This window comes from Pristis pectinata, chromosome 10 (genome assembly GCF_009764475.1).
Source record: "Pristis pectinata isolate sPriPec2 chromosome 10, sPriPec2.1.pri, whole genome shotgun sequence".
NCBI lineage: Eukaryota > Metazoa > Chordata > Chondrichthyes > Rhinopristiformes > Pristidae > Pristis > Pristis pectinata.
In genome coordinates, this window is record NC_067414.1 from 24,727,745 (window position 1) to 24,740,889 (window position 13,145).

The following is a 13,145-nucleotide window of genomic DNA, read 5'->3' on the forward strand; positions in this document are numbered from 1 at the left end:
GTAGCATAAAATGGCTTTCAGCTTCTTAAATGCTTCTTGACAAGAATCTGTCCAAACAAACTTTACTCCCTTCTTCAGAAGATTAGTTAGGGGAAGAGCAATATCAGCAAAATTTTTACAAAATTTTCGGTAATATCCAACCATTCCCAAAAATCTTCTAACAGTCCTCGTACCTGTGGGAATAGGGAACTCAGATATTGCTTGAACTTTTGCCTGAACAGGAGCTTGCTTGCCTTGACCTACAACATAACCAAGATACGTCACAGTGGCATGGCCAAATTCACTTTTAGCCAAGTTAACTGTAAGGTTAGCCTTGGAAAGTCTTTCAAACAACCTTTCTAACGCAGAGATGTGATCTTCCCAAGTATCATTCCCAGTCACTAAGTCGTCAATGTAGGCATCTGTATGTTTTAACCCATGAATCACTGAATTAATCATTCTTTGAAATGTTGCCGGAGCATTTTTCATTCCAAATGGCAAAACATTGTATTCATACAATCCAGAAGGGGTTACGAAGGCTGAAATCTCCCTTCCTCTATCTGTTAATGGAACACACCAGTACCCTTTTAATAGGTCAATCTTTGTAAGAAATTTTGCCTTTCCCACTCTGTCTATGCAATCATCCACCCTAGGAATAGGGTAAGCATCTGACTTTGTTACAGCATTCACTTTCCTGTAATCTGTGCAAAATCTAACAGTTCCATCAGGTTTAGGTACAATAACACAGGGCGAACTCCAATTTGAAGTAGAATGTCTAATAATATCATTTTCCAACATGTATTTTATTTCCTGATCAACAAGTTTACTTTTTTCCACATTCATTCGATATGGGTGTTGTTTGATTGGTTTTGCATCCCCAACATCAACATCATGGGTAATTATCGATGTTCTGTTTGGAACATCTGGGAACAGATTTTTAAATTTTAAAATTAATTCTCTCATCTGTTGTTTTTGTGAAACTTGTAAATGGTCCAACTTCGTTTCAAGGTTCTCCAGGATATTTTGGTTTTTCAGTTTCGATGGAACAATATTTGGTCTAAATTGGCCTTCCTCAACATCAACATCAGGCATTCTAGAAACAACCTTTACATCATCCACCAAGGCCACCACTGAATCCCTCTCATAATAAGGTTTTAGCATGTTTACATGACAGAGTTGGGTTTTCTTGCGTCTATCTGGTGTTTTGATTATATATGTTAGATCAGTCACTCGAGATTCAATAACATAGGGTCCAGAAAAACGAGCTTGCAAGGGATTATTTTGGCTAGGGAAAAATACCAACACCTTTTGCCCCACTGCGAATGTCCTAGGCCGAGCACGTCTATCAAAATATGTCTTCATTCTTATCTGGCTTGTTTTCAGATTCTCTCTCGCTAGCTGGCAGACTCTCTCCAACCGAGTTTTAAATTTTTGGACATAGTCCAACAGACTCAAGTGAACTTCCTCATTAACCCATTGCTCTCTTAACAACTCCAAAGGTCCTCTCACCCTATGTCCAAATACAAGCTCAAACGGACTAAATCCTATTGACTCCTGGATCGATTCTCTAACGGCAAACAAAAGTAAATGGATACCTTCGTCCCAATCCTTGGTGTTTTCAAAGCAATAAGTCTTCAGCATATTTTTGAGAGTAGAATGAAATCTCTCCAGAGCTCCTTGAGATTCTGGGTGATATGCAGATGATACAATCTGCTTTGCTCCCAGCTCATAGACTATTTGTTGAAAAATTTTTGACATAAAATTACTACCTTGATCAGATTGGATTTCTTTTGGCAAACCAAACAAGGTAAAAAATTTTACAAGAGCCTTTGACACCGTCTTGGCCTTAATATTTCTAAGGGGTATTGCCTCTGGAAATCTAGAAGTGGCACACATGATGGTTAACAAATACTGATTTCCAGTCTTAGACTTTGGTAAGGGGCCAACACAGTCCACAATCACCTTCGAAAAGGGTTCACCAAAAGCAGGAATTGGTTTCAATGGAGCCACAGGGGGTTTTTGATTTGGTTTACCCACCATCTGACATGTGTGGCAGGTTCGACAAAACATCACCACATCTTTTCTCAAACCAGGCCAATAGAATTGTTTCAAGATCTTCCCTACAGTTTTATTCACACCAAAATGACCACCCAAAGGCATACTATGGGCCAGGTTTAAAATCTCATCCCTATAAACTTTTGGAACAACAACCTGATGAATAACTTCCCATTCCTCATTAACAGGAACATGAGGAGGTCTCCATTTCCTCATTAACACTCCATTTTTGACATAGTATCCAGTTGGCACTTTTTCAATCTCCTCACATGAGAGAGCTTTTTCTTTCAATTCTGTCAACTCAGGGTCCTTTGTCTGTTCCACCATAAAATCCTTCCTTGACAAAGACAAATCTTTAAATTCAGGCTCACTATAAGGATGTTGATCCTCCAGTGAAGACAGAAAAGTCTCAGATAAGGCATCAAAATTTTCTTCCTGTTTAGGACTGTCACAAGGAACTACATCAGACTGCACCGGACTGTCTGTCTTGGCTAATTCTTTAGCTCTAGCTCGAGTCACCGCACATGATGGGTAAACATCTGGATCATCCTCAGACTCATCAATCCTTGGTTTGGTTGTTAACTGTACCACAGGATCACTTTCTCCATTTGCAAGGTCATTTCCCAATAACAAAGAAACTCCTTCCACTGGCAAACTAGGTCTTATCCCTATCTCGACTGGTCCTTCTATGAACTTTGACTTTAAAATCACCCTGTGAAAAGGGACAGACATGGTCTCACCTGTAACGCCTCGTACTAGATTTACTTCACCAGTGTCACTTTCTTCACCAAAATTTAAAACACTGTCCAGCAAGAGAGATTGACTAGCCCCAGTGTCTCTAAGAATTTTCACTGGCACCTGGGGTGACTCATCATTCAGTGAAACAAAACCCTCTGATACATACGAACGGAATTCTTTTCTCACCTCCTCCAACTTTTCCGCTTTTCCCTCTTGCAAGGACTGGTCTTTAACAGCATCTCCTAAACCTTTTTGATTTTTAATTGCCTGAAAGCAAGCATTGGGCCCAGCTTCCTTCTTTTTCTTCAAAAGGGCACAATTAGATATCACGTGGCCAGGTTTCCTACAGTAATAACAAGTACGCTCAACAGGTTTCTCCAGCCCTGGCTTCTTTTCATCTTTTCCTTTTTGATTACCTCCCAATTTAATCTCTGGTTTACCTGGATTGTCTTTGTAACTCTTTTGAAAGGTTTTAGGTTGTCCCCATTTGGATTTATGGGTTAAAGCATAAATGTCTGCCAACCTAGCAGTTTCTTGTAAAATTTCCACTCCCTTTTCATTTAAATATGTTGTTAATTCAGCTGGAACACATCTTTTAAAGTCTTCCACTAGTATCAATTCTGTCAATTTATCATAATCCCCATCTACATTTTTAGCCAGGCACCATCGTTCAAAACATATTCTCTTTCCATTGGCAAATTCCATATAAGTCTGATCTGCAGATTTCCTCAAGTCTCTGAATTTTTGTCTATAAGCCTCAGGAACCAATTCATAGGCCTTCAAAATAGCTTGTTTTACCTTGGTATAATCAGCTGCATCCTCAACAGACAAAGCAGAATAAGCTTTTTGAGCTTTACCTTTAATCACACTCTGTACCATAAGAGCCCATACTTTCCTTGGCCAGTTTGAACTCACAGCAACCTTTTCAAAATGTTGGAAATACTGATCAACCTGATCTTCTTCAAACGGAGGGACTAATCGAACCTCCCTGCTGGCTGAAAAACCATCATCAGAATCAGATTCCGAACTCCTACGTTTCATTTGTAACTCATGCTGCCTCTGTTTCTCCTTCTCCTCACTATCCAGCTCCATCCTCTTCAATTCCATCTGCTTCATTGCTAGATCAGCCTCTATCTTCATCCGAGTTATCTTTTGTTCAGTCTCTAATTTCTTTTGTTCGGCCTCTAATCTCTTTTCCTCTTGTTCGGCCTCCAATTTCTTTTGTTCTCGTTCAGCCTCTATCTTTAACTGGGTTTGCTCTCGTTCAGCCTCTAATCTCTTTTGTTCTCGTTCAGCTTCTAATTTATTTTGCTCTCGTTCAGCCTCTATCTTTGCCAGCTGCACCTGTGCCTCAGAAATTGCTATTTCACTGCCAGGAAACTGTTTTAACACTTCCTTCTCAAACACCTTCTTTTCCACATAATGGCCAGCTATCAGTCTCTGAATATCTGCCTTTCTCATAGACTGCTTTACTTCTGTAAGGTTTAGCCTTGTAGCAATCTTTATCAAATCATCCTTTTTCGCCACCTCCAATCCCTTTTGGGTTGGTGACTCCAAAAATGCCTTAATATCCATTGCTGCTGGTTTCCACACACACAAGCCAATTAAAAAGAATTTATCAGACCTCCCTCAAAAATCTTTGGATTGAATCCCGAACAAATCTTGTCAATCTGGGGTACAATCCCAGACGAATCTCGTTAACCTTGGGAACTATCCCGGACGAGCCCCCAATTTTGTCACAAACCAGCAACAAAAGAAACACACTGAGCATGATTTAGTGTTAAAAACTATTTTATTAATCACTACTTATGATAATACGTAAAATAAAAGTAAAAATATTAGTATGTTAGAATTCAAAAATGTTAAACCTCGAACGTTAACCCCAAAACTAAACTCTTCGTGTGTGTGTGTGTGGGTGTGGCAAAGTCCAAAACTCCCAGTTCCGGAATGGTTCTTAAAGTTCAGTTCCGCAAGCCATAAGGTGAAACATGAGCAAGGGCTTCTTCAACAACCACTGTTGTCTGAAGATAAGATGTAGATGTAGAAAAACATAGAGAGAGTACATACGAAATCCAAATGTTCCTCGATGGAACCCAAACGACACTTCAGTGTTTACTCGGTAGTGACTTCCTCACCCCGAAAGCATCCGAACCGTGGTCGTCCACACACAAATACCTGTTTCCTTCTACAGGTCAGCAACAAAGTGAACTCCACCGGATTACTTCCAACTTCCATACATGGATTTCAGTGGCAAACACAGTTATTGTTTCTCATCCATCGATAGAGAAAAACAAGCAGGCTGGTGTCTCTCTCCCTTCTCTCTCTCTCTTCTTCTTCTAACTTCTTCAACAACGTCATTACGTCCTTTATCTTCTATTGACGTAAGCACGCCCCACACACACATACACACACACTCTCTATCTTAAAGGGACTTTCACTGAGTCCGTAACAGTATGAACCCCCAGATCCCTCTGCTCCTCCACACTACCCAGAATCCTGTAGGGACAGAGATGGTGTCCACTGTAGACCTGTTTCGGCGATAGGCGAATTGAAGTGTGTCGAGATTGTCTGGTAGGCTGGAGTTGATGCGTGCCACGACCAGCCTCTCAAAGCACTTCACGATGGTGGATGTCAGAGCCACTGGTCGGTAGTCATTAAGGCATGTTACCTTGCTTTTTTTCGGTACCGGGATGATAGTGGTCTTCTTAAAACAGGTGGGAACCTGAGACTGAAGCAGGGAGAGGTTAAATATGTCTGCAAATACTTCCGCCAGCTGACCAGCACAAGATCTGAGCTTACGGCCAGGGACACCATCTGGGCCAGGTGCTTTCCTCGTGTTCACTTTCCAGAAGACTGATCTTACGTCCTCAACGGTGACCACAGGTTCAGTTTCATTGGAGGCTCTCAGGGTGGGTAGTGACAATCCACTTCCCTTCGTTCAAAACGCACATAGAATGTGTTAAGCTCATCAGGAAGGGATGCGCTGTTGTTAACTATGCAGCCCGACTTTGTCTTGTAGCCTGTTATGGCACGTAAGCCCTGCCATAACGAAAGAATACCAGTTAAATAAAATTACAATTAAAATAAAGCCAGAGTATTGAAAATTAAAAACATTAAATTGGTCACACAGCAAGTACGCGCTATTTGCAATTATAATTGTGAGAAATGTAATAACGTGCCTGCAGGGTACCATGTTTGAGCTGTATGACCTTTAGATAAACCATATTGTTAAAAGACACAATTACATCAATATAAACAGAGGATTTTAATGAGAGTGATTAGACAGTGAAAACATTTTGAATAGAATCAAGCATGCAAAGCCCTGGTGGCCTGCAGATCTCCTCCTAATGTTAGTAACAAGATGTTTTTGTTGGAGTGTTGGATTCAGAGAAGAGAATGACTGTAGTCTTGTCAGTATTTAGCCAAAGAAAATGGTTTATCCTCAAAGTTCTATCCATAGCGTGATCTGGCATTAAGATCCTATTATGTAATGTGTCATCCTTGCAATTTAATCTGTTGAGCCTTTCCCCATGTCACAGTCCTCTTTTTGTTCTTTGCTCCCCTTCCTTTCCCTGTTTCTGTGTTTCCTTGAAGATTGTACATCTAAAATTCAAAACCAGAAAATGTTGGAAATACTCAGCAGGTCAGGCCACATCTGTGGGAAAAGAAACGGGGTTTCCAGGTGAAGCAGCCGTTCAGGTCAGAGACCCTTCATCAGAACTGAGAAGGAGACAAAAGAAGCTTGTAAAACTGCAGGGGAATGTCTCAGAGTGACCAAGCTGTAAACAAGATTAGCAGGTCATTGACTGAATGGGAGCAGTTAGAGAGTGAGAACATCAACAGAAGAATGTGGGAATTGTGAAATGCAGAGCAGGAGTATGTGCCCAGGCCAGGTATATCTTCCACATCCAGAGAGAGAAGAAAAGCTGAGCTAATATCATAGATGCATGACTGATACGGACTGGGAAATCAAGTTGCCTGAAGTTATAGGATTCAATATTGAGTCTAGAAGGCTGTAACGCATCCAGACAGAAGACAAGGTGCTGTTCTTCAGCCTTGCATTGGGCCTCGCTGTGATAGTACAGGAGGCTACAGACCAGGGAATGGGAGTGGGATGAGGAATTGAAGTGGCAGGCAGTGGGAAGCTCTGGGTTACCCCTGTAGACTGAACACGGGTACTCTGCAAAGCGATCACCCAATCTGCATTTGGTTTCTCCTATGTAAAGGACACCACGTTGTGAACACTGAATGGAATACACCAGACTAGAAGAAGTGCAAGTGAATTGCTGCTTCACCTGGAAAGGCTGTTTGGTTCCCTGGATGGTTGGTAGGGAAGAGGTGAAAGGGCAAGTGCGGTAAGGGATTTGTTAGTTTGAAAGCAACTAACAATATTTCCAGCTACTTTTCTCTCAAGACATTAATATGTTTTATTTTATCTAAAGGTGATTCTGTATCCTTGAGTAGCCCAGATGGCAACTTCAAATGCACTCAACTTAAAGGAATGACTGAGCTTATCCTCTTGGCTGCTGGTACAGGGTTCACTCCAATGATTAAACTTATAAGCTTTACCTTGAAGATTTCATATTTCAGGTGAGTTTGATCAGTGTGATTTCAGACTTGTCAAGTTGTAATAATTTTTCAATGTTGCAGATTTCTGTTTGTTTTGTTTCATTCAGCACTTTTTGTCTCGTATGCATGAGCTACTGAAACCCAGTGTAACCTTTTTAGTAAGAGGCAAAAGAAAATACGATCCATGCTCACTGCACAAATAATTTTTATAAAATACATGTTTTTAATGGAATCTTGAAAAATATTGCAATTAAAATATAATATAATTCCAAGATATTTAAGGCAGGGTAAAGAATATATTTTTAAGTCATATTACTTCATGTATAATAATATTTACAGTTATCTGCCTCTGTAATAATGCAATCAGACAGCTAGCTCTAACATACAGCCCATTCCTTTTCAACTATTTTGGGATAGCTTTCTTATTAAAGTAGTTTTAAATCTAAATTACTAAATTAAATTAAGTTTAAGTATTAAAAAGACAAGCAGCAATGCTCATCCTGTCATTAATTTTTCCATTATTTCCACTCTGTCCTCGTCCCCCTTTTTTAAATTTATGCTACAACCTTGCTTATTCTGGTTTCCTTTATTTACTTTGGAATTGCCATTGTTTTCTTTTAATATTTTTTCATTATGCTGCCATACTATGGTGGTTGTCATGGAAATGCTTTTGGAGCAGCGCAATGGCCATGTTTGGTGGTTCAGTGCCGGATCATCAGTGGAAGACAGGATGTTGAACTAAATTGTAAAGCTGTCGGTTGCTTTTTATTCTAATGATTGGGAGCAGACTCTTTCCTTCAACCATTCATATGCCAATACCTGTGACTAATAGTCATTTACTGAGAATCTTTTGGACATAACATTAACATTGAGCAGACTTTATTATCCTAGATCAGAGGTGACGTTTTATCTCAGGAGTCTCCGCAAATGTTCTTTGTCACTGGTTAGTCCATTGTCTTGATGATGACGCTTTTACATATTGAGAAAATATGCACTGACAGCAGGAACAGAGGATCTCACTAACGTTTTATTGTATCCTGTCTATTTTTGTTTGTTTACCGGAGCTTTAAGGTGTACCTTCCCCTAATTCAATAAGCAGAAACTACAACCTGCCTACTCTGGGCTGCCATTATTAAAACTTTTTATTTCAATCAAATACCTTCAGTGAATTGAAAATTAGAATAAGATAACAACGGCAATGTTGCAATTGTTTTGTTTCAGGAAAATCCGATTAATGTTCTTTAACAAGGAAGAAAAGGATATTTTGTGGAAGGATCAATTGGACAATTTAACCTCAAAAGATAAAAGGTAACGTGTTCAAACAGAATCATACTCACACTACACAGAAATGAGCCCTTTGGCCCACCATATCCATGCCGACCTTTGTACTTGCCCTATGTTAGTTCCATTTACCTGCATTTGGTCCATACCCTTCTATGCCTTGGGAATTCAAGTGTTTGTATAGATGCTGCTTAAATGTTGTGTAAAGTAGCTGTCTCTATCACCTACTCAGGCAATGCATTCCAGATTCCAGCCACTTTCAGAGTTTAAAAAAAATTCCCCCTCGGATCCCTCAAACCTCCTACCTCTCACCTTACACCTATACCTTCTTGTCTTAAACATCCCCACTAAGGGAGAAAGATTTTGACTATCTTCCCTATCTATCTCCCTCATAATTTTATTTACCTCTGTCAGGTCACTCCTCAGACCCCTCCACTCCAGGAAAAACAAAGCCAGCCTGTCCAACCTCTTTACAACTGAAATGGTTCAACCCAAGCAATATCCTGGTGAATCTGCTCTGCACCAGATCCAGAACAATCACATTCTCCTGGTGGTGTAGCAACCAGATTGCATAATACTGGAGCTATGGCCTAACCAATGTTGTTATATGATGTCTCTGCTCTCGTTTTCTATGCCACAGGTAATGAAGGCAAGCATCCTATCTGCCGCCTTCACCACCCTATCTAACTGTGCTGCCACATTAGGGGATCTGTAGACTTGTATCCCAAGGTCCCTCTTGCCATCAACACTCCCTCGGGCCCTACCATTTACTATGCATGTTCTACCCTCATTTGACCTTCCAAGATGCATCACTTTACACTTGTCAGGATTAAATCCCATCCGCCATTTCCCTGTGCAACTTTTCAGCTGATTTCGTAAGTTTTCATATAGTTATGGATGAGGATAAGCCTGGTCCTTGATTGAAAGTGCTAAATTAGGGGAAGGCCAGTTACAACAGTATTAGACAGGAACTGGGGAGAGTAGGTTGGGAGCAAATCCACATGTGGGAGTCCTTTAAAGGCCAGCTTGGTGAGAGTTCAGGACCAGTGTGTTCCTATAAGAATGAAAGATAAGAATGACGAGGTTCAGGAACATTGGATGACAGAGAAATGTAAGGTTTAAGAAAATAAAAATGGACAAGGCCCTTGAGAAATATAAATTAAGTGAGAGAGAACTTAAATAAGGAAATAGGAGGGTTAAAGAGGGCCATGAAATGCCCTTAGCAAGTAAGATTGAGAAGAATGCCAAGGCATTTTTTATGTATTTGAAAAGAGGGTAGCTGGGTAAGTCTACTCAAGGACAAAGGAGGGAACCTATGCCTGGAGTCAGAGGAAGTGGGCGAAGTCCTAAATGAGTACTTTGCATCGATATTCACCAAGAAGGACATGGATGATGGTGAGATCAGAGGGGGGTATGTTGAAGTTCTAGGGCATATCAGTATTAAAATGGAGGGAGTACTGGATCTCTTGAAAAACAATAATGTGGATAAGTCCCCAGAGCCTGATGGAATCTTTCCTAGGAAACTGAGGGAAGCAAAGGAGGAGATTTAGCCATAAGTGAGATTCAGAAGACTGGAGAATAGCCAATGTTGTTCCTTTGTTTAAGAAGGGCAACAGGAACAAACCAGGAAATTATAGGTCGGTGAGCTTTGCATCAGTGTTAGGAAAATTAATGGAGAAAATTCTTGGGGACAGGATTTACTTGCATTTGGAAAAGCATGAACGTTAGGGAAAGTCAGCATGGCTCTATGCAGAGATGGTCCTGTCTCAGAAATTTGATTGAGATTTTTTTTGAGGAAGTGACAAAGATAATTGATGAGGGTAGGCTAGTGGATATTGTCCATGTGGACTATGATAAAGCATTTGACAAGGATCCTCATGGTAGGCTGGTCCAGAAGATTAAGGCACACGGGATCCACAGTGAGTTGGTAAGTTTAGTGCAAAATTGGCTTGGTCAAAGAAGATGGAGGATAGTGGTGGAGGAAGTGTTTGTCTGACTGGAAGTCTGTGACCACTGGTGTTCCACAGAGATTAGTGCTGGGACCTCTGTTGTTTGTGATATATTTGGTCAAAAATGTTGTTGTTTTGATTAGTATGTTTTAAGATGACATGAAAATCAGTGAAGTCATGGATAGAACAGTACAACCCTTCAGGAACAGTCCCTTCAGCAACAGAATAGTGAGGAAGGTCGGCAAAGGATACAGCAGGATATAGATCCGTTGAAAATTTGGGCAGAGAAATAGATGGAGTTTTATCTGGACAAGTGTGAGGTGTTACACACAAAACGCTGGAGAAACTTGGTGGGTTAGACAGCAGCCATGGAGGGAAATGGACAGTTGACATTTTGGGTCAAGACCCTTCATCTGGACTGAAAGATAAAGGGGAGATACCCAATATAAAAAGGTGGAAGGAAGGGGTGGAGCAAGAGCTGGCAGGCAATAGGTGGATCCAGGTAGGGGTTAGGGGGTGATAGGCAGATGTATGAGGTTTTGCTCTTTGAAAGGTCAAATGCAAGAGAAAAGTGTACAGTAACTAGCAGGACCCTTAAGTGTATTGATGTACAGAGGGATCTTAGGGTGCAAGTCAATAGCTCCCTGAAGGTGGCAGCAAAAATGAATTGGGTGGTAAAGAAGGCATACAGCATGGTTGCCTTTATCAGTCAGTGCACTAAGAGTTGGGAAATCATATTGCAACTGTATAAAACTTTGGTTACGCGACATTTGGATAATTGTAGGAATTTCTGGTTGCCACACTACTGGAAAGATGTGGAGGCTCTGGAGAGGGTGCAAAAAGGTATCAGAATCAGGTTTATTATCACTGACATATGTCGTGAAATTTGTTCCCAACAAATTTCAAACCAGGAGGTTTGCTGGATGTTGCCTGGATTGGAGTATATTAGCTATAAGGAGAGGTTGGACAAACTTGGAGACACAAGAGACTGCAGATGCTGGAATCTAGAGCAACACACAGTCTGCTAGAGGAACTCAGTGGGTCGAGCAGCATCTGTGGGAGGAGAGAAATTGTCGATGTTTTGGGTCAAAACCCTGCATTGGGACTGAGAGTGGAGAGGTGAAATGGCCAGCATAGAAAGCAGAAGGGGAGTGGCAAGAAAGGATTCCGAGGTGATTGGTGGACTGAGGAGAGGTGTGAGATGACAGGCAGGTGGTGCCAGGTAGGGGAGGTGAATGGGGGTGGAGTTGGAAGACCGTGGCAGGTGAATGATAGATGGAGCAAGGTGGGGGGAGGGAACCGTGAAGGTTGGAGGGATAAGCAGGAACACAAAGGACTACCAGAGCTGGATTCAGACAAGTAAAGGAGGTGAGAATGGAAACTATTAGAGGAGAAAGGAGAGGAAAACAACAGTTGGAACCAGATGGGAGGGGGAACCTGTGTGTGGTGGGTGGATAGAGCCAGGAGGGGGAAGAGGACAGAGATGGGTGATAGGGGTCTGGGGGGAGGGTGGAAAGGGGTCAAGAAGGGTTGGGGGGGTGGGGAAGAAAAGGAAAAGGGGGGTGTGACCTACAGTGGGAAAACTCCACCCCTGCTCTCCTACCTGCCCGTCATCTCACACCCCTCCTCAGTCCACCAATCACCTCGGAATCCTTTCTCACCACTCCCCTTTCTCCTCTCTACACCAGCCATCTCATCTCTCCACTCTCGGTCCTGATGCAGGGTTTCAACCCAAAACATCGACAATTCCTTTCCTCCCACAGATGCTGCTCAACCTGCTGAGTTCCTTCAGCATATTGTTTGTTAAACAAACCTGGATTGTTTTCTCTGGAGCATTGGAGGCTTAGGGGCAACCTGATAGAAGTATGTAAAATTATGAGAGGAATAGATAGGGTAGATAGTTGGCCTTTTTCCCAGGGTGGAAATATCAAATACTAGAGGGCATAGGTTTAAGGTGAGAGGGGTAAAGTTCAAAGGAGATGTGTGAGGCAAGCTTTTTTCACACAGTGGTTGGTGTGTGAGACATGCCAAGGGAGGTGATAGAAGCATATATGTTAGCAACATTTAAGAGGCATTTAGACAGACCAATGAACAGGGAATAAAGGGATATGGACCATGTGCAGGTAGATGAGATTAGTTAAATCGGCATCATGGTCAGTAAGAACATGGTGGGCTGAAGGGCCTGTTCGTATGCTGTACTGTTCTATGTTCAATATCATGCTGTAGTCCAAAACAATCCTCCTTGCTGTCTACAACACTGCAAATTTTATGTTCTCAGCCAACCACTACTCATTCCTCCTCATTCATATTCCAAATCATTAACGTATATCACAAACTTCAAGGGTCCCAGCATCGATCTCCATAGTACACCACTGGTCACAGACTTCCAATCAGAAAAGCAAACTTCCATCACCTCTGCAGCAATCCCTAAGGCATCTCATTGCTCACAACTTGTAACTCAAAAATGCTCCGTTTATTCTGACCCTATTTCCTGTCCATTAACTAATGCTCAGACCATACTAGTATATGGTCACAATACCACTTATTTAATCTCTTGTGTGTTAGTTTAATGAT

The 13,145-nt window shown here is 41.5% G+C and overlaps 1 protein-coding gene across 2 annotated transcripts in view; it reads left to right on the top strand.

The window, feature by feature from the left end:
- LOC127574924 (cytochrome b5 reductase 4) overlaps positions 1–13,145 on the top strand; it is a 99,386-nt gene that overhangs the window by 58,814 nt on the left and 27,427 nt on the right. For both annotated transcript variants that reach the window (XM_052024440.1, XM_052024441.1), the window contains exons 13-14: positions 7,215–7,362; positions 8,563–8,649. In XM_052024440.1, the coding sequence (XP_051880400.1) occupies positions 7,215–7,362; positions 8,563–8,649 (235 nt within the window). The remainder of the gene's footprint in view (positions 1–7,214; positions 7,363–8,562; positions 8,650–13,145) is intronic.